The 19,098-nt window shown below is 44.5% G+C and overlaps 2 protein-coding genes across 5 annotated transcripts in view; both read right to left on the reverse strand.

The window, feature by feature from the left end:
• LTO1 (LTO1 maturation factor of ABCE1) overlaps nt 1-10,729 on the reverse strand; it is a 25,499-nt gene extending 14,770 nt beyond the window's left edge. For 3 of the 4 annotated variants that reach the window (XR_013182666.1, XM_077179582.1, XM_077179581.1), the window contains exons 1-4: nt 10,610-10,729; nt 8,809-8,914; nt 7,931-8,001; nt 7,369-7,486 (exon numbers count right to left, since the gene is read on the reverse strand). Coding sequence is in view for 3 of the 4 variants with exons in the window: in XM_077179582.1 (XP_077035697.1) it covers nt 7,369-7,486; nt 7,931-8,001; nt 8,809-8,914; nt 10,610-10,704 (390 nt within the window). In the remaining variant the exon portion in view is untranslated. Of the gene's footprint in view, nt 1-5,267; nt 7,019-7,368; nt 7,487-7,930; nt 8,002-8,808; nt 8,915-10,609 lie in introns of those variants that run through there. The other variant, XM_054634570.2, reaches the window with a different exon arrangement.
• A 2,370-nt stretch (nt 10,730-13,099) lies between these two features.
• On the reverse strand, nt 13,100-18,841 carry FGF19 (fibroblast growth factor 19). The gene is made up of 3 exons (XM_054634495.2): nt 18,076-18,841; nt 17,873-17,976; nt 13,100-14,954 (listed from the first exon to the last, which is right to left on the reverse strand). The coding sequence occupies exons 1-3, from the start codon at nt 18,407-18,409 to the stop codon at nt 14,622-14,624; spliced, it is 771 nt and encodes a 256-aa protein (XP_054490470.2). The 5' UTR covers nt 18,410-18,841; the 3' UTR covers nt 13,100-14,621.
• Between the last annotated feature and the right edge of the window lie 257 nt (nt 18,842-19,098).

Raw genomic sequence — 19,098 nt, forward strand, 5'->3', positions numbered from 1 at the left:
CTGGGTGAACTATGCCAGTATTACTCACATTGCAAAGGGCAGAAAGACAAGAATGTAGCAAGAAAAACAATTTACTATAGGCTGTAAAAAATATGCATGTTCAGCTAGACTATGTTGTAGCTTATTAAAGGGAAAACTACTGTATGTTTTTGTATCAAATTGAGACATGTACGAAGAAAAACCTCCAACAAACCTCCCAAAAACTTTCCCAGTTCCATTGCTGAATTCAGGCTATTTGACAATCTTGGACCTTTTATGGACACTTAAATTCAAATGCTCTTTATAAAACAATAAACAAGAACTAGCAAATGAAAAAACCTCCTAATCCACTTGCATTCAAGCACAGCTGGCATTTTAAGTGATAGAAAACTCCAGAAGATAGAGGAGAAAGAGAAGGTTGGAGCTGTTGTTTCTAAAAGAGTCACAGGAATGACCCATGCACGTGGGCTACATATACTGAGATTCCTGCAATGGGACAATGGCAGTAAAAGCTGTAAATGATGGCATTTTTATGAATTTTAATGAATTCCTGTTGGCATCATTTTATGAGAAATGTATCTCTTCAGACAAACAAGGTATTTTTATGATCCCACAAATACAATTGGTCATAGTAATTGCATTGGCCTGGCCAGCATAGATTCCCATGTGTCTTCTGACTGAGTCCCACACCATATTCCAATCAAGTGATGAGAAAGGGAATGCAAATTAGTCAATGGGATTGCACTGATAATGGGATATTTGCCAGACTTCTGATTTTGTTCTTTATGGCCAAGCAGGACCAAATGTAGGAGGAAGGCAAATGTTACCCATTTGCTTTTTGATTGTCATAAACATTTAAGAGTGAAACCAGAAATCGTTCCTTACTGATCCTATAGCACCTGCAGAGCCCTAGCTAGACCTGTTCTCCTTTCTGCCTGTGTGAAGACCAGGTATTAAAAAGTCTCATATTTCAGGGAATTCACAGGTATGGATCTCTACCAGCACCAGGAACGCTGAACCAAAGGAGGAATTGTGACATGCTGGGGCCAAGCTCCAAGGCAGGACCTGACACATGGACTGGCCAGAGAAGGAATCCTCCTCTGGATCCCTGTGGGGAACAGAGGTCTAGAGCTCTGAGTCGTGCTTGTAGTGTGTGCATCACAGAATGGAAATTGCCATCCACTCACCCTTCCCTGCTAAGTAAATTTTAGATTCTACGTTGCCACATGGTTTTGTCTCATCCATCCCACCTGGCAGCAGCCCTGTGACATGGCTTAATTCCCTCACAAGCCATATTCCACAGATGCCTGGTCTCCTGTGACAGCCACCATGTTTGTGGCTGGGCTGAGAGGGGCAGATCCTCACCCAAGGCCCACGAAAGCACCAGCAGGGCATTGTGACAGCGCCCCTGAGCCAGCCCGAGGCAGTGACCTGGTGTCCTGAGCCACCCTCTGATGGCAAACTGTCTGCAACGGGCAATTGAGCTTTTTGATGTTTCATTTCTCCCCTTTTATTAGATTGTATCACTCCAGATTGTTCAAATACAGGGTATTCTTTTTGAACGGCTTTCTTTCCTCCCTGAACATCCACAGACCAAAGTTCTTTACATTTGGCTGTTTTAAACATGAAGAGCAAAGCTTCAGCCAATGGATGCTGTTAAATTTCCAGAAGACATAATAAATTATTTACTCATAAGTAAACATTATTTCTTCTAAACATAATACATTTATTTTGTGGGTTTGACTTAATATTTCTGTAGCCATTTCAGTCACTCACTCTGACCATTTAATTCCTTTTAGACAACACATCTGTTAGCCACATATTTTTTAGGTTTCTCTTTCCATGGAGACCCTTGGACTGCAAAGGATCAGAAGGGTTCTTCCCTTATGGATATGACTTTCCAATGTCAGTGAAAGAAGTTTCATCTGCCTTCACTTCTGCATGACAGAAGTGTTGCAGAGCCAGACAACGCAAAGCCTCATGTTTGTGGAACATCGTTTCTCTCCTTCACAAACAGATCTCCAACCACCAAAATTCAGCCCTCCCATGGTTTTAAATCCCTCTGTAAACCTGCTCAACATGTCTTCAGGAATCTCTTTCCTCCATGTTTCTGCTGAAGAAGTATTTCAGGCAAATCACAAGGCAAGGCTCCTTGAAAAAGTGTCTCCATGCTTGCTAACACCATTTCTTTCTTTCTCATTAGTTTGAGGAATAATGCTGCTACCGGAATTTTCTGAAATTTGTCAGAGAACTTAAAAAGAAGACCGAGACATAAAACTGCAATAAGCCAGGTTCTCAAAATGAATTTCTAACAATGCAGTTATGGTGAAGCAGGTTAATGCAGTCCCAAACTGTGCTCCAATCATTCTCTACCCTACTCAGGTGTTCTGGCTGTGACACATAAAATGATGCCATAATCCATGTGGGTTTAGATTTCCAGTGTATTCCACTACCTGCCCCACAGCTAAGGTCTCCTCAGGAAGGAAATACACTGCAGATATAACTCCTAGCTCTGCTAAGAAATGACATTCTGTTCTGTCTGTTCTTAGTCTCAGAGTAATTTGCTTTTTAACTTGTATTTCAGAAACTGTCAAGTACTTACTAACAATAACTTCTGTATGTGTGTGTGTTTTTAACAGAGGTAAACGGGGTCTCAAAAATTCAATGTCTGCACATACATTGCAAAAAAAAAAAGCAGGCCAGTTTAGAGAACAATGTAGGCATGTGTTTTTAAACTACTGTTCGTGCAGTCTGGTCAGGGCTGTGTGACACAGTATACAGTGTTTTGTCATCCAAGGAATGTCTTTGATCAAGAGTTTATGCAAGAAGAAAAAAAAAAGCCATGAAACCCTAATCCGTTCCCACAGTCCAGTAAACGTGAGCTGGACAAACAGTGGACAATAGCAGCAAAGCTTGCTGCTGGAACAATGGCTGCAACTAAAAAAATTAAAGGGTTGCTGACTCACAGTTCCTACTATCAAGAAAGATTCCACATAGTGTCAATTATTCTCCAGAATCCTGAAGATGCTGAAAGTTAAAAAGTGTTGAGCTAAAGCAGCAAAACAGGGAGTTAAAATCAGAAATGGAACAGTGACAAATGCTGAGTTGATTCTGTCTGATGCACAGTCAGGATGCAGGGACTGAATAATCAACCTCCTTTCTGCTGAACATTTTGCTAAAATAAAACTCCATGATTTTATTAGGAACAAGCATCAGTTAAATTCTATCAGACAAGAGGCCACTATTTCAGATGTCACCCTAACAAATTCTGCACAACTAGAATTGTGTAGCTAATTTTTCCAAGACAAAAGTTTTATGCATTTTCTTATTCCTATTCAGAAATCTCCCCAAAACCAGATACACAGAATGCTGCACTAGTGCGCAATTAGTTATGGTTATAGAATAGGATAAAATAATTTAAAACATTGTGCAGCAAGCTGCTTTGCAATCAAGTGAAACAATGCCTGAAATTTTTTCACTTTTCATATATTCCATGGATTTAGGAAGTGTCCCACGTTTCAGATGAGTTTAGTGACCGTGTCTCCTTCCACACAGTGGTGCAGCATTTGATAAGTAGTACTACAGAATTCCAGCACCAAAAATGCTGAAAAAATTTAATTACCACACTTAGGGAGTAAACACTCCAGTGATTAAGGTGGGAGCATTCCCAGTGCAATGTCAAAGAGATATTCAGGTTAGCTACAAATGAACTGACTGTGCAAGCTTACAAAACAGCACACAGAGCTTTTATTATTATTTTTATTATCACCCCAGGCTAGGCTGGTCCTGCAGTTCCAAACCCTGGGACACACTGAAGTGCTTCAGCAGGGCTTTCCTCCAGTTGGCCTTTACACATCAGTCCCAGACACCACAACTTGCAACTGGGAACCTGCTGAACTCCTCTCACACCTCCCAAATCCCCTTTTTCCTTGGTGATACATCCACTTCTGTGGGAATGTGTACTGTCACAACTTTATCCATTAAAAAAACAACTCTGGCAGACTGTAAAATGAGAATCTTCATGGTTACTTGCCAAACTATGAAAGCTGAAGTTTTAAGCTGCAATTAGACCAGAAGCCATGGTTGTAAGAAGTTGCAAAGAGCACTATTCAAAAGGCACCAAGAATAGAAAGAATTAGAAAACAATACCAGAAATATTAAGTTCTTACTCTAAAGCACTGTGGGATATTAGGGTGCAGGCAGACTTTTGACAGATGGATTTCCCTTTATTCCAGTGCAGGAAGTTGCATTTCCAGCCAAAGTGTAAATAAGCATTCATAAATACAGGGCAGGCTCAAAGTCTCTCTTGCATCTCTTCAAAAACAAAAACCTATATAAAACCTTGAAACTGATTTACTGGAAAATTAAAACTCCAAATTTAATCTCACGTGGAAATTATCACAACCTTGTTTCAGAAAAACAGATCAGGATTCAAATGAGCCAGAGTACCTCTACAGGGTTGGTTTTGAAGCAAACAATTGCACACCCAGGTTCCTTTTTTTCTGATTTATTTCACTCATTTCTGTCCATTATAGATATTCACTCAAAGCTGGAATTTATCATTTTTAGTATAGCTGACAAGAAAGGGAAAGGAAGTTCCTTAATGAAGACAGAACAAGAATTGTGCTTGAGAACTTTACCAAATGGTATTCAAAGTTTATCTCCGATGCCTCAAAATTCACTATTTCTTGTACTCATCACACGTTGCAGAAAGGAAAATTACAACTCTTCTGGATTGCCATGACTTCAGCAGCCTAGCAGTAATGAGCTGTGTATCCACCTTTTAACAGAATTCCATATTCCACAGGCTCAGCTGAGAGATGATCACAAAGAGACAAAACAAGCTAGAACGCAGTCCGGGCAAGTCAGAAATTGGAGAGTGAAATGTTTCAAACATTCCTCCCTAACTCCTGAGCTGTAAGCAGGAGTGGTGAATGAGTACAGAGATATATTCTGAAGTCTTCTGCAAAATTTCAAACTTCTTGGACAATCAGCACCAAGCCACAATCTCAATGTCCTGCTTTATAAATAACCAGTATCATAATGTACAAGGCTGCATATTTTTCTATATCTTTGTGACCCTAAGACAAAGACAAATGAATATTCTTGATGTAACCTGGGCTATAAATCAAGCATACCCAAAACCTCAGCTGTGAATCAGGCATAAAACCACCTCTACAGAATGCTGGGAATGTTCCACTGCCACGGCACTGAACGTGACACAAACTCCCACAAATCAGAAAACAAAAAAAATGGCACTGAAGAAAGCACAAACTGCACATCCAACAGAATTTTGAACTGTACGTCGTTTAATAAACGCAATCAGGCCCACACAAGGTGTGAAAAAGCAGATATTCAGAAAAATACAGACTCATGGAAGAAGAGACTCCATCAGTGTGTCCACACAAATGAAACTTAATTAAAGACCTAATTTAAAAAAATAAAGACCTAATAGATAACCCTAAACTTGGTATATCCCAGCTGGAAATCCTGGTTGATATAATACTTACAGTTCAGTATATACACATGTATTTATAAAAATACATGTATAAATACACATGTATTTATAAAAATAATTTACTATTTTTTTAAATAGAACTAAAGCAATGCAAGAAAATTAGGCATCAAACCAATTTTCCAAATAACAGTCACCACCTGACTGCCAAAGACCCTTTCTCTCCTGAGCTGAACAAAAATAATTGTGTTTGATCCAATCTCTGGAGCAGCACCTTGGCTTGTCACCCACATATCACACACTTCTATTAAACAAATGCTCCACCTGGAGCTCTCACAACCCTGCCCTTGCTTTTACAGACATTTTAGCAAATGAGGAAACAAGTAAAAATTAATTCCTACCTCAGTGTTACATCATTGCAAAGATATTCTCCACATAATTAGAATTATCACGAGTGTGTACATTCTGTACTGTCTATTTTAACCACTTCACCTACACAAGTATTTGTGAGCTCCTACAATCCCACACATCCACTAGATGGCTCTGACACTGCCTGTGGGTATCAAAATTCACATCTAAGACAGTTAAAGAAACCAAAAACCTCAAATCTGTCTTTGATTTTCATATTTCATATCAAATTCACAAGGCTGAACTGTGCCATGCAGGCAGAGCCGGACACACACAGGGTACAGGTGGTAAAAGGAATTCTGGAATTCCTCACTGGAATGCAAAGACATCCAGCAGCCCAAGGCAAAGCCTGTTCCAGGCACTCCTCTCAGCTAACACAGCTGGCAGCATCCAGTGGTTTGGAATGACACTGAAGTGGTCACTTTTCAAGGCTGGCACATAAAAAGCTGGTCTGTGTGAGAGGTACTGACAAATACAACTCTCCTGGCAGTCATGTTCATCTCACCCACCATTTAAACTGCTAACTTTTGGGAGAGGTTAGATTTTGTGCAGTTTGCTCCCTTCCCCCCATCAGCCTGCAAAAAGAAAATCCAGGTGCAAATTACATGTTCTGAGCAGGTATCTTCATCCTTCTCCTCTGCATTCTGACCTCCTTTGTCATTCCATCTTCTCCCCACAAAAATGTTTCCTGCTGGAAAGTCTGCAGGGAATTGATTTTATTTTCCTTCACCCACAGCATGTATACATTGTGTAAACTGAATGATCTGCATACACAGATTTTTAAGTAACAGACATCCTTTAAACAAGGAAACTGTGCAAATGCTTGTTTTCCTTTTGAGGAATTATCAGTAAAAGACTAGCAAAGAATTAAAACAAATATTTCTATTTAACAGATTTACACACTAGTGTGTGTAATATCCTAAATAAAACTTGGAGATAATAAATGTTAAATAATACTGCAAGTCCAGTGACTTTTCACTTCCCCTTTAACATCTCTTCTCTATTTTGATTTTTTTTTTTAATATAAAAGTAGATAGACACTTTTCCAGCTCTGTTCTTTCAATTTTTTTTTCTTTGGTCATCCACGATTATCTTCATCTGTTGCATTCAAAATGTCAGTGAAGATCTCTCATTACCAAGTCTAAAATCAGACTGAATATTTAGCATTGAACAAACCTAAAAAGGAATACACAGAAGTGTTTCAAAGGGTCTGTTTTTCAAGAACAAAACTCCCAATTGATCCATTTATCTTTTTCTGATCCCACTTATAATTCAAATTGTCAAAGATTATTTCCAACTTGCTTTTTAAATAATTTTTTTCCTTTGTTTTGCATTTGTTATTGCTTGGGAAATTTTCAACTATCAAGGATTTTCACTTGTATCTCACATGTATCTCACTTTAAGTATTTTCCTATGATTGCAGAATGGGAATAATAACTGCTCCACAAATTTTTGGAGTGGCTTTAGAAACAAAGTATCTTCAAAAACTAATTTATGTGCTAAAATTACAACTTAATCCTACAAACCTGTTTAAATTTTCCTCTGATTTTTTCCAGATCTTCTTGCAGCTTATCATAAGTTGGGTCTTCATATGGGAATTTCTGAATCATCGCTATTAATGAATCCAGAGCCCTTAGCTTTTTGCTAGAAAAAACAAAATGAACCTAATTAAAAGAAAACCCAATGATCCTCACACGGGAATTTTTTCAATCCATCACTATGAAAATTATACTGATATATAATAATCCAGAGCACAAAACCCAGCCCTCCATCCTTCCTTAATTCAACTTCTCCCATTCATCCCACTGTCAGTTGTGTTCCATATTCTGAAAAAAAGAAATTATCCAAACTGGGAATTATTCCAAATTGGGAATCAAGATTTAAGGCTTCCATTTCAACTTACCAGTCCAAAAGTTGAAAATATTCAAGAATCAACAATAGTACTGATTAGATGACTGGGCAAAATAAAGAAATGCAACCAAAAAGGCAATTCTGACAGACAGATTAATCAGAATGGGACAGAACAAAAACATGTGAAGAGAAGAATGGAAGTCACAGTGAAATGACTTTAAGCCTTTTTAACCTCACCTGCTCTTTGGATCTGTGCATTTCTGGAGCAGACAGTGCCACGTCAGTGCAAACCCAAGGTAGCAGCCAATCTAAAATTAATTTTAAAGAGTCATGAGGGAAAGAAAACAACCCAGAGGACACAGAGCATAGACAGTGGAACAAAAATAAAGCACTACACTGTATCTCACTCTTTGGGAAAATAAACCCTGGGTACACAAACTGTACCCCTTTCCAAGCTGGAAAGGCAGACAAGGTTACCCAAGCCACTCTCTCACTTGATGTGTCTAATCCTGCCTCCCTCTGGAGCTGTCCCAGTATGAGGAGATTACAGCAGTTCTCTCTTATGGTCTGTCCAGGACCATTTTGTACAAACCATCCAGCTCTGGAGGCTGCTACTTGGCATTCTCATCCTGTAGCTGTGACAAACTGGAGTGGACACATGGGACAAGCTGAGGTGCCTCCCCACCAGTGTCCAGCCCCTGAATTCCAAGGAATGGTTATTGATCCAGGTGTGCAGAAGAGGAGCAGTGCCACAAACCCTCACAGCTTCACAATTAACAATGAGTGCAGGAGACACACAGAACCGCCTCTTTATGACTCCAGATTCCATGCTTTCCCCTATGCTGGGCCACAGGAGATGGCATTAGGGGGCAGGGGGACCTTTAGCCATAATTTTGGGAAAAAAGATTGCCAAACTTCCATGCAGCAAATAAGCTGAGAAAACACAAGTGCCTCTACTGAACCCTCCAGCTCAAACCAGCACCTTTAAAGCAGCTTTATGGCCCCTCCTGGACACAGAGCAGTGAAACACAGCAGGCCTCAGCCTGGAAATTTCTGTGCTGCTGTCATTTTCTCATTACAAGAAGACTGGAGTGCTGAAGAGTTTCCCTGCTTACCTCTGAGCCCATCCTGGCTCCGTGCAGTGCCCCGTGCCTCCTGCCCTCAGCCATGCCAGCGTGGCTGCCCTCTGCAAGCCCCTCCTGGTAGCCCTCCCCGTGGAACCTGGCAGTGCAGAACCACAGCTTGGTTAATCTCCCTGTGGAACCTGGCAGTGCAGAACCACAGCTTGGTTAATCTCCCCGTGGAACCTGGCAGTGCACAATCACAGCTTGGTTAATCTCCCCGTGGAACCTGGCAGTGCAGAACCACAGCTTGGTTAATCTCCCTGTGGAACCTGGCAGTGCAGAACCACAGCTTGGTGAATCTCCCTGTGGAACCCAGGAGTGCACAATCACAGCTTGGTGAATCTCCCTGTGGAACCTGGCACTGCAGAACCACAGCTTGGTTAATCTCCCCATGGAACCTGGCACTGCAGAACCACAGCTTGGTTAATCTCCCTGTGGAACCTGGCAGTGCAGAACCACAGCTAGGTTAATCTCCCTGTGGAACCTGGCACTGCAGAACCACAGCTTGGTGAATCTCCCTGTGGAACCTGGCAGTGCACAATCACAGCTTGGTTAATCTCCCTGTGGAACCCAGGAGTGCAGAACCACAGCTTGGTGAATCTCCCTGTGGAACCTGGCAGTGCAGAACCACAGCTTGGTTAATCTCCTGTCCAGTCACACTGCACACGAGTGGCCCCGGGCAACAGAAATACCACATAAAATCAATTTAAATCCCAGAATCACAGGCTTGTTTTTGTTGGGGAAGACCTCTGAGTGGACTGGATGATTCCAGTCAAACATTTGAATGATCATCACTGTGTCAACCAGCCCAGAGCCCTAAGTGTCACATCCAGCTGTTCCTTGGGCACCTCCAGAAGTGGTGACTCCAGCAGCTCCCTGGGCAGCCCCTTCCAAGGCCTGGCAGCCTTTTCCATGAAGAAATTCCTCCTTATGTCCAACTTAAACCTCCTCTGGTGCAGCTCAAATACACTTCTTTTTGTCCTGTCACTTGTTACCAGGGAGTAAAGTCTGGCCCCACATGGGGAGCTCCTGTCAGGGAGCTGTAGAGAGAGAGAGAGAAGGTTCTCTCTGAGCCTCCTTTTCTCCAGGCTGAGCCCCCCCAGCTCCCTCAGCCGCTTCTCATCCAACCTGTGCTCCAGAGCACCTCAAAGTCTTTTCTTGTAGTGTAGGACCCAAAACTGACCCCACAATTCAAGGTGGGGCCTCAGCGGTGCCCAGAACAGGGGCATGGTCGCTGCCCTGGTCCTGCTGGCCGCACTACCGCTGACAATGCCAGGATGCCATTGTCCTTCTTGGCTCCCTGGGCACACCTGGGCTCGTGTTCAGAGCTCTCGGCCAGCACCCCCAGGCCCTTTCCCTCTGGGATGCTTTGCAGGAACTCTCCGGCTATCCTGGAAAGCTAAAGAAGGTTGAGGCGACCCATGTACTCGGCACTCGGCCTTGCTGACCCTCACCCCGCTGGTCTCAGCCCATCAACCCGGCCTGCCGGCGTGGGCCCCACTCTGTGCAGACATCAATTCCCCTGGCAGCCCGTCCCAGCGTCCGACCATGCCCTGGATGAAGAACCCTTCCCTGGTATCCTGCCCAAACCTCCCCGCCTCAGCCCCAGGCCGTTCGCGCCGCTCGCTCCCTCAGAACGCGCAGAGAGGCGAATTTTCCCCGCCCTCCTCCTCGGGCTCAGCGCTCGCCCTTCTTTCCCTGGCAGCTCCCAGAGGGAAGCGGAGGCCCGGGGAAGCTTTGTGCTGTAGAGAAGCCCCTGTGGGGCCGCTCCAGGCTCGCTCTGTGCCCTCACCTCTGCTCGGCCATCACGATCCCATCAAACAGGTCAGCCATGGCGGCGCAAGGCACGCCGGGAGCGGACGGTGCGCGGGAGGGGGCGTGCCTCATAACCACAGGCCACGCCCCCTCTCGGGCTAAGCCACGCCCACATAGCCGCTGATGTTCGTGCGGCCACCAGGGGGCGCCCGAGCGCCGCCACAGATCCCGGCCCCGGCCGTCCAGGGGGAAACCTCGGTGTCCCAAAAATCCCACCCAGGGTGCCAAAAATCCCACCCAGGGTGCCAAAAATCCCACCCCGCCTCTCAGAAATCCCACCCTGGGCCTCAAAGCGGTGTCCAGACGCCCCCTGAGGTCCGCCCTGCCGTGCGGAGCCGGGTCCAGCGCCCGGGCTCGCTCTGGGTGAGGAGCCTTGTCCCAACCTGAGCCTGAGGCAGCTCCCGGCCGTTCTCCCGGCTCCTGTCGCTGGTCATGGAATGACAGAGTTTTATCACGTAATATTGGTGTCTGTGGCTTTCCAAAAGTGTATTTTTCGTGTGTCCCCACAACTGTTCCCTGTGAGGGCGGTGCGGCCCTGGCACAGGCCGCCCAGAGAAGCTGTGGATGCACCATCCCTGGAAAGTGTCCAAGGCCAGGTTGGATGGGGCTCTGAGCAACCTGGAAAGGTGTCCCTGCCCCTGGAATTAAATGATCTTTAAAGTCCCTTCCGACCCAAACCAGTCTATGATTCTAAGACATAAATATTTTTGGTGTTAATACCCACCCAAATTGTAGTGTGCCCTTCTAGGCTGCTTTGTTTAAAATACTGACAGATCAACACTAGTCAAAGGAAACATTTATATTCATTTACAAGCACGTGTTTTAAAGTTAACTTACACTATTTTCCAGATACTTAATAAAATGTGGCTCTGGGTCACACTATCCTTCCACTCTGATATTGGAATATGTATATTTTTGAGGGAAAAAAGGGAAATTTTATTTAATTTATCAAGTTGTTACCCATTCGTATGAAAAGTACACTGGCAGAATAGAAAGAGTGGCCCCCAAATTTTCCTCCACCAGGGTTTCAGTGATTGGAGCAGAGGTAAAGTGCACACTATGACTTTGAATTGATTTATAGGTTTTCACACTTCCCCCCAGTGGAAATGAAGAGGCTCAGTATCCCCTTTCCTGCAGCCTCCCCGCTCCTCTAGCAACTCGTATTTGCACATCACAGCTTCCAGCTGAGACTTCCCAAGGAGACATTTGACACCTGAGCTTTAAAAGCGTTTCAGGGCTGTAAAATGTTCTGTTGCAAATGAATGCACCTCCATTGTCCTCCTGCCTTTGAGGAGCTCTGATGGGCAGGGGATGGGGTGTGCTGGTGGTGTTTACATTCCCACAGCACCAAAGGTGCTTTTTGGAGGTTTTGCACACCCGGTTCCTGACCGAGTCAGGTGTCGCAGGGCAGGGGAAGCGTTTCCCAGCAATCCTCCCACCTCAAGCCGAGATCTTGTCAGATTTTATAAGCAAAACAGCCAGGTTTGGTCAGAGCTGGGATGGGAAAACTCCAACGAAAACTGACGCTCTCCAGGAAGTGGTATGGGTTAATTTAGCTCCTGGCATTCTTCCCTCTGTCTGAATAAATATTGAACCAAGCTCTAACCATGCTGTTGCAGGAAAAATCGTCGTGCTGCCTGCCGCTGGAAGAATGTAAGCTAAAGGTGTCAGCAAATAGGGTCACGAGAAAGATCAAGATGATGTTCCCAAAATGTAAGGTTGCCTGTCTTTGCACCCTTGAGAAATATTCACAATGTTACACCCACTTAAAAAATATCTCACTGGGTCATTTAAACAGTGTACCCTCCAAACTCCATTATGTGCCATGTTTCCTGTCAAATCTGTGCAATCTTTTAGCAGAAGAATAAAAGTGATTTTTCTTTTCTTGCCCAAACTTTAAAAGTTCATTCTTATATTACTTTGTTTTCTGGTTTTTGTGGGTTTTTTGTTTGTTTGTATGTTTGTTTGTTTGTTTTTAAGAAAGGTTTTGAAAGGTGTTCAAAGAAAATATAGTGACTGATCAAAACTGGAAATGAAACCCCCTGAAAGTTTTGGAATAAAACAACCTGGAAATCAGAACTACCTCTTCCAGCAAACGAGGAGTAGGAACCCTCCGGATGTGTGGCAGTGGCTCAGCACAAAAGAGAATGGGAAAACACCATGGGAGATGTTTGCCAGCCAAGAAATCTGCTGTTCCTGTGTCTCACAGCATTTCCAAATGGAAACATGTGGGCTCTTTTCCTGCCAGAAACTGACATCTTTTTCAGGCAAAACTCACACTTTTCTCTCGGGCAGCACTGGTTAGAATGGTTCCCCTTTTTAAATGGGAGCAGCCTTCTACCCACAGGATTTTTTTGTCAAGGGAAGTGGCTGAGTCACCATCTCTGGAGGTATTTAAAAGATGTGTGGATATGGCACTTAGGGAGAGACAGAAGAGTCAAGCAGATTTCAGTGTTGAAGATGATTTTCTCTTTTATTGCAAATGTACACATTACACTAATGACAATGCACAGAAATTTAAAAATTAGCTAAAATTACAGCTATTTAAAAATTGGCTATTGTTGGCTAAAATTCTGTTGATTACAAAACTGCACAAGATTTGTTACAACTAAAAAACCCACATTCAGAAGTATATAAATAGAATTTTGAGCATAAATAACAGTAACAAAATAAACAGGTGTACGTATTCAATAAATTAATTATAAATATTGCATTGGCAATGAAGTGCTAGGTCAGAAGAACGCCGGTATTTCCAGTAAAGTTTTTTTTACTTTTTCTTTTCTTTCTTTTTCCTTTCTTTTTTTTTTTTTTTTTTTTTTTTGTACAGAAATATCTCTTATAAATGAACCTTTTGAAACAAGTAGAATCCCTGAACCATCCTTTTTTTTTTTCCCCCCCTTTGGCTTCACCTTGGCTATTCCTTCATTGAATCTTTTCAGAGGGAGAGCAGAACTTGAAGACATTTGGGTGCCTTGGCCAGAGGTCTTCACAGTCCCTTCTTGCAAGGAGAATCCTGACCCAGTTCTGCAGCTTTTCACTCACTAAACCATCTCTCCACTGATTCTCATGGATGCTGAATCAAGGCTGGAAGTGACTTGAAAGAATTCCTGGTGCTTAAAGGCTGAACACAAAACCCTATTTTACAACTGATTTGACCTATACATCCGTTCTCAGTGTTTTTCTCTGTTTGCTAATGACATACATGTACTTATATACAACACAATCTTCATTTAAACATTCATTTGAGCTGCTCATTCCCTACCTGATGAACATCAATTCTAGCCCTGGGCACTCTTCCAACCACACACTGAATCCTCACTGATTTTGATGAGAACTCTGCTGGGTGATTCTGATGCCACAGAGAACATAATTTAGCCTACAAAATAAATCAATGATCAAGTTTCCCAAAGTACCTCTTAGCAGTAAGGGAAGGGAGAAATTTTTCCCTTTCTCTTATTTTCTAAGGGGAGAAAAAGCACAATGTACAAGCAGATTTGTTTTTTTCAGTAGTATGCTTTCCATAGAGAGTTTTCCCCAGAATGTTGTTAGCAGCCTTTTAAGAAGCAGCATTAACTCAAGTTACATCTGATAGGATGTTTTCCTTCATCTAGTTTTGGTCCAAGTGTTTGAGTTTAGATCTCTGAAGAGGAAAAGGTTTTCTGCATTTGCTCATATGAGCAGCTATAACAGGTGAATATATGTGGAAGTGAAGCTGGTGTAGAAAAATTACAGTTATTTTATCACCACCTATGGAGGAATTCTGGTAAGGCTGCTAAACTTTTCACATTTAATCCTCCTTTTCCGAACAAAACTATGTGCAGGCAATTCTTTAGACTATAGAACAGGCACTCATCTCTTACAGGTACAACAAGGACGAGGCTGGCTCCATGCTCAAACACGCAAAAAAGTTCCCAAAAATCACTACACAGAAAGCTACAAATCCTACAGTCCTCTTCAATATTTCTGTGAAAACATGTGTGGGAGCACAGTCAGTTCTGGAAGCTGGGGCTCTTCACTGGGGACAGTTTGGAGGCAATGCCAAAGGGATCCATGCTGTCCGTCTCCAGGGGCGAGGAGAACGCCTCTGGCTCGAAGGCTTGGCTGTAATCGCCATATTCACCAAAGTCTGCTGACTCCATGGGCACCGTGTTGATCATGGGCAAGAAGTGAGACAGGGGAAGGAAATCTTTCCCCTTGAACTGCTGTCTCTGTTTGGCACTGCTCAAAGACACTGATATTCCATGCTTTTTGGATCTATACACGTTGTAGCCGTCTGGGCGAATCTCCTCCTCAAAGGAGCAGTCTTCAGTGGAATACCTGAGCTGAAAAGCAAGGAATAGTGAGAATGACAAATATGCCCACCAGGCTGGGTGTATTCAACCACAAAACAAACCTTGGATGGGAAAAGTCCTAGTCCCTCAGTGGTGGTACCCTGGCTTTCCCAATCCCTATCCTATTCTCTTCTATTCCTATTCCTATTCTATTCTATTCTATTCTATTCTATTCTATTCTATTCTATTCTATTCTATTCTATTCCGTTCTGTTCCATTCCAGAACACCTGAAGTTCTTTCCATGTCCATCCCATTAAAATAAGCTTTGAATCCTGGGATGTGCTTCTCCACAGCCACCACTGAGCCCTGGGAAAAAAGTCTCAGAGCACTGGGAAAAAAGTCTCAGATGCCAGAGCAGATTTAGATGAATTTGTCCTTAACTGCAGTCATAAATCCTAATCCAAGTATATAACTCCTGCTCCGTTAGAGATTTGCCTGTGCAAGGGCTTCAGGATCAGGTCTGTAGAAAAGCAGTGTGGCCACTCAGGAAAACAATGCTAAAAGGTAATTTCCACCTTTTTCCACTCAGAATTTGCTGAAATTTTTCATGTTAACATGAGAACTATTGAATTGATACCAGCACAAGTTAGGACTTTGTACAGAAGAATGTATTTTCTTATGCATGAATTTGTAGGATTACATTTGTAATGGCCTGTACAGATATTATATACCTGTAACATCTTATGTTATAAATATGAATATATATATATAATAAAATAATATATTATATTTGTATCTTGAACCCATATCAGCAGGTCAGACCTCTCTAGATCTTTACACCAGCACTTGAGTAGTGCTTCTTACAACTCTGTTGCTATTTCAGTCTCAGCTACTGCAGGTGATTGAACCTTGGTCAATAAAAGAGAATTGCTGATTATGTCTCAGTCGGCAGAGACAGAGGTGTCCTTACATGAATGTTCTGCCTGTCTGAACAGAGAGCATATTTAATACTTTTGGGCCTTTCTCAGACACCCTCAGTAACATGGAGTAAAATTAAGGGTGTGCATTTGGTTATCTTTCAAAAGCGTGTTTTAAATTAATATAGTAATTTAAAAAAAAAGTTTTCTTCAAATAAAATGGTGCAATATTTATCCTTCCACACACATATTATATCTCAGAAAAATATGTGTATATGACAAAAATTGGGGCTGGATAGTTGGCTATCTTTATGAATGCTCAGCCTCACTAAAAAGGATGATGAAATAAAAAAGCTTCTTGCTCAAGAAGTGCACACTACAAACAACAAGATATTGATTGAGTCCCTGTGTCTCAGCTATACCTTTCCCTCTTCACTACATTGGGATGGTCTCTAGTCTGTTTTTTTAAACAAGTATCAAACAGACTTTTTAAGTATTTTCAGATTTTTTTTCCCCCACAGGAAGGATTTTTTTCACAGGAGGAATCACAGTATGTCAGTAGATTCAGCATTTCCCCTTAACTACTGACTACAGCACACAGCACATTCAAGAACTAACCCCAGTCATCATTTTTCCAGTGTCAAAACAGGCCAAGTTGCAGGAGCACAGGTTCAGCCCTCAGACACCGTGTCTGCCCTTTTGTTCTCCCAGTCCTGAGCGTGGTGCTGATAAGGCTGAGATTTACCTGCAGAGCTGCCTGCCTGGGCTGTGAGCACAGAGGTGACAGCAGGTGTCCCCAGCACGGAGATGGGACAGCACAGCTGCTGTGTTTTCAGAATAAAACTCCAGCCTGAATCTAATACACTACACCAATAAATGCTGTTCCAGTCACCGTGTATGCCTCCAAAATGGTTCTACAGGAAAGCCATTTTAAAATTCTGCGATTGCTCAAGTTCAGCTGGTAGCTCCAATGGGAGCAGAATCAGGGCTCTGATTTGTTTTGGATATACATTAAAGAATTAAGCTAATAATTGACCTACCATATCATCTGAACCTATGCACCTCATCTCAGACTCAATTGATTTGAGCCCAGAAAAGCAACGAAATTCAGAAAGGAAGCTTAATTCTGTGTTCCGCATTCTTAATTTTATCCACATGGAGAAACATCAGTGTTGCTGTTATTAAGGATACTGGGAGTTTTGAGAATGGGCCAAATCCCTTCCTGATTAAAATCAGCAGAAATTTTGCTGGAGTAATCAAAAAAGAATCAAGCTGTATCTTTACTGTGGCATCATGAAAAGCCATCGCTGTGTGAAACTCAGGCTTCTGTACAGACTAAATCTGAACTGCACCTGTCAAATTGTAGAGTCAAGAATGTATTCACATGCCTTAAAAATCAGAGTTTATGTCAAAGTCTAGTTGCTAAGCCTAGTGAAAAAGCTGATCTGGTGGCATCAGAGGGGCATGGAACTCCCCAAGCCCTCAGAGTCCCGCAGCTGTGCTGTTATAGCAGGGCAGAAGTGAGGCAGTGGAGAAGCATCCTTTCCCCCTCCAAATCCTTTTCCTGTCTGCAACTTCCTAAGAGATAGCAACCCATGTTCCTGGGAGTTGTATACCCGGCAGCCAGCTGGCTGCAACTCTTCTCCAAAGGACCAATCTCTTTTTCATTTTTTTTTTCCAGAATACCTGACCTGAACAGTGAGGAATTACTCATATTCTACGGCAGAGCTTAATCTATTCCTGCAGCAGAATCACAGTCTCCCACCGATGAGAATTTTAAACCTAAATGCAACTTTTCCCTGGGCTTTTCTTTCGGTATATTTTGGCAGGGGACAAGCAAAACATCATTTACTCTCTAAAGGACGTTTCCTTTCTGCCTTCTAACAATCCCCACAGTGACGGTGACGAGAACCGCAGCTCCGGGGGAAAGCAGGCGGGGGAGGTGGGGGAGGGACTGTGGCGGACACCTGGAAGCTTTGTTACCCCATTATTAGAGCACGCCGCTGTTGCAGAGTGTAAAACCCCCCCGGGGACAGCATCGCGGGTCTCACCTGCCCGTGCAGCCGCCCCGCCTCGTCCATGCACAGGTACCGGGAGCTCTGCACGCCCTTGATGGCCACGGTGCGCACGGCCACGGCGCGGATCTCCAGCAGACCTGCGGGCAGACAGAGAGAGGCGACAGCACTGTCACTCCCGGAGCCCCGTCCCCATCCCCATCCCCACGCCCGTCCCCATCCCCGCCGCCGCCACTCACTCTGCGGGCTCTGGCTGCCGGCCGCGTCCACCCGGCCGTCGGCGCCGATGCGCAGGAAGCAGCTGAAGAGGCCGTGCTTGCTGGCGGTGTAGAGGTGCCGCAGCCGGATGGGCTCTCCCCAGCCGTAGTTGAGGTGCGGGCCGGCGTCGGGCAGCGGCAGCGGCAGCGCGGAGGCGGCGGCGGCCGCCAGAGCGAGCAGCGCCAGCGCGGCGGGGCGCAGCCCCATCCCGGCGCGGCGCCTCGGGGCTGTAGCGCGGCCGCAGCCGCCCCCCAGCCTTTTATAGCTCGCCCTTATCAGCTCCATCGATCCGGCCGCATCCCATATAGAGCCCATTTCATAGCCGCATTCGGTCACTCCCCCCGAAAATATTAAGCGGGTGACACCCTAAAGTCGTTTCCTTCTCATCTGCATCTCCGAGCTCTCTGCTCCTGCCACGCTCCGGCCGCGCTCCCGGGGCACTGCGCGTCCCGCAGCCCCGATGTGGGACGGGGAGCGCGGGTGGGCGTGTGTGTACCCAGCCCACCCAGTGGCAGGAGGCTGCCCCGCTCCCCGCCGCGGCTCAGCCCCTGCCTTCGGCCCGGCCCGGCCCGTGTTTCATTTCCCTTTGCAGAAATCAAAAGAGTTGCTGCCTAAACCTGGGCTCGCCTCTCCGGTAGGAGCCGAACGCTGGAGGAGCGGGACAGCCGCTCCCGGTTCCAGGCACTGGTCCAGCCCGGTCCGGCCAGGTACCGGCGGCTGCGGGTGTCACGGCGCAGCTCCCGGCTGGATCCCCGCCCGGCCATCCCCGCCCGGGTCACTAGATGGAGCCTGGCCCCTGGGATGCGGCTGCCTCGCCTCGGGGGAGCCGCTCTGGGGGCGCTCTCCAGCTCCTGTTTGTCCCCATTTCTTACAAAGAGACTGGGGGGAAAAAATCCTGGGTGAAGTAAAACTTCATTTAAGCTTCAAACAGAAATTTGCTTCTGGTCTGCGCATGGAATTTTTTCCCCGTGGCTTTCTCCCAGGGAGCTCGCTCAGCGAGTGCC

This window comes from Agelaius phoeniceus, chromosome 6 (genome assembly GCF_051311805.1).
Source record: "Agelaius phoeniceus isolate bAgePho1 chromosome 6, bAgePho1.hap1, whole genome shotgun sequence".
Lineage (NCBI taxonomy): Eukaryota > Metazoa > Chordata > Aves > Passeriformes > Icteridae > Agelaius > Agelaius phoeniceus.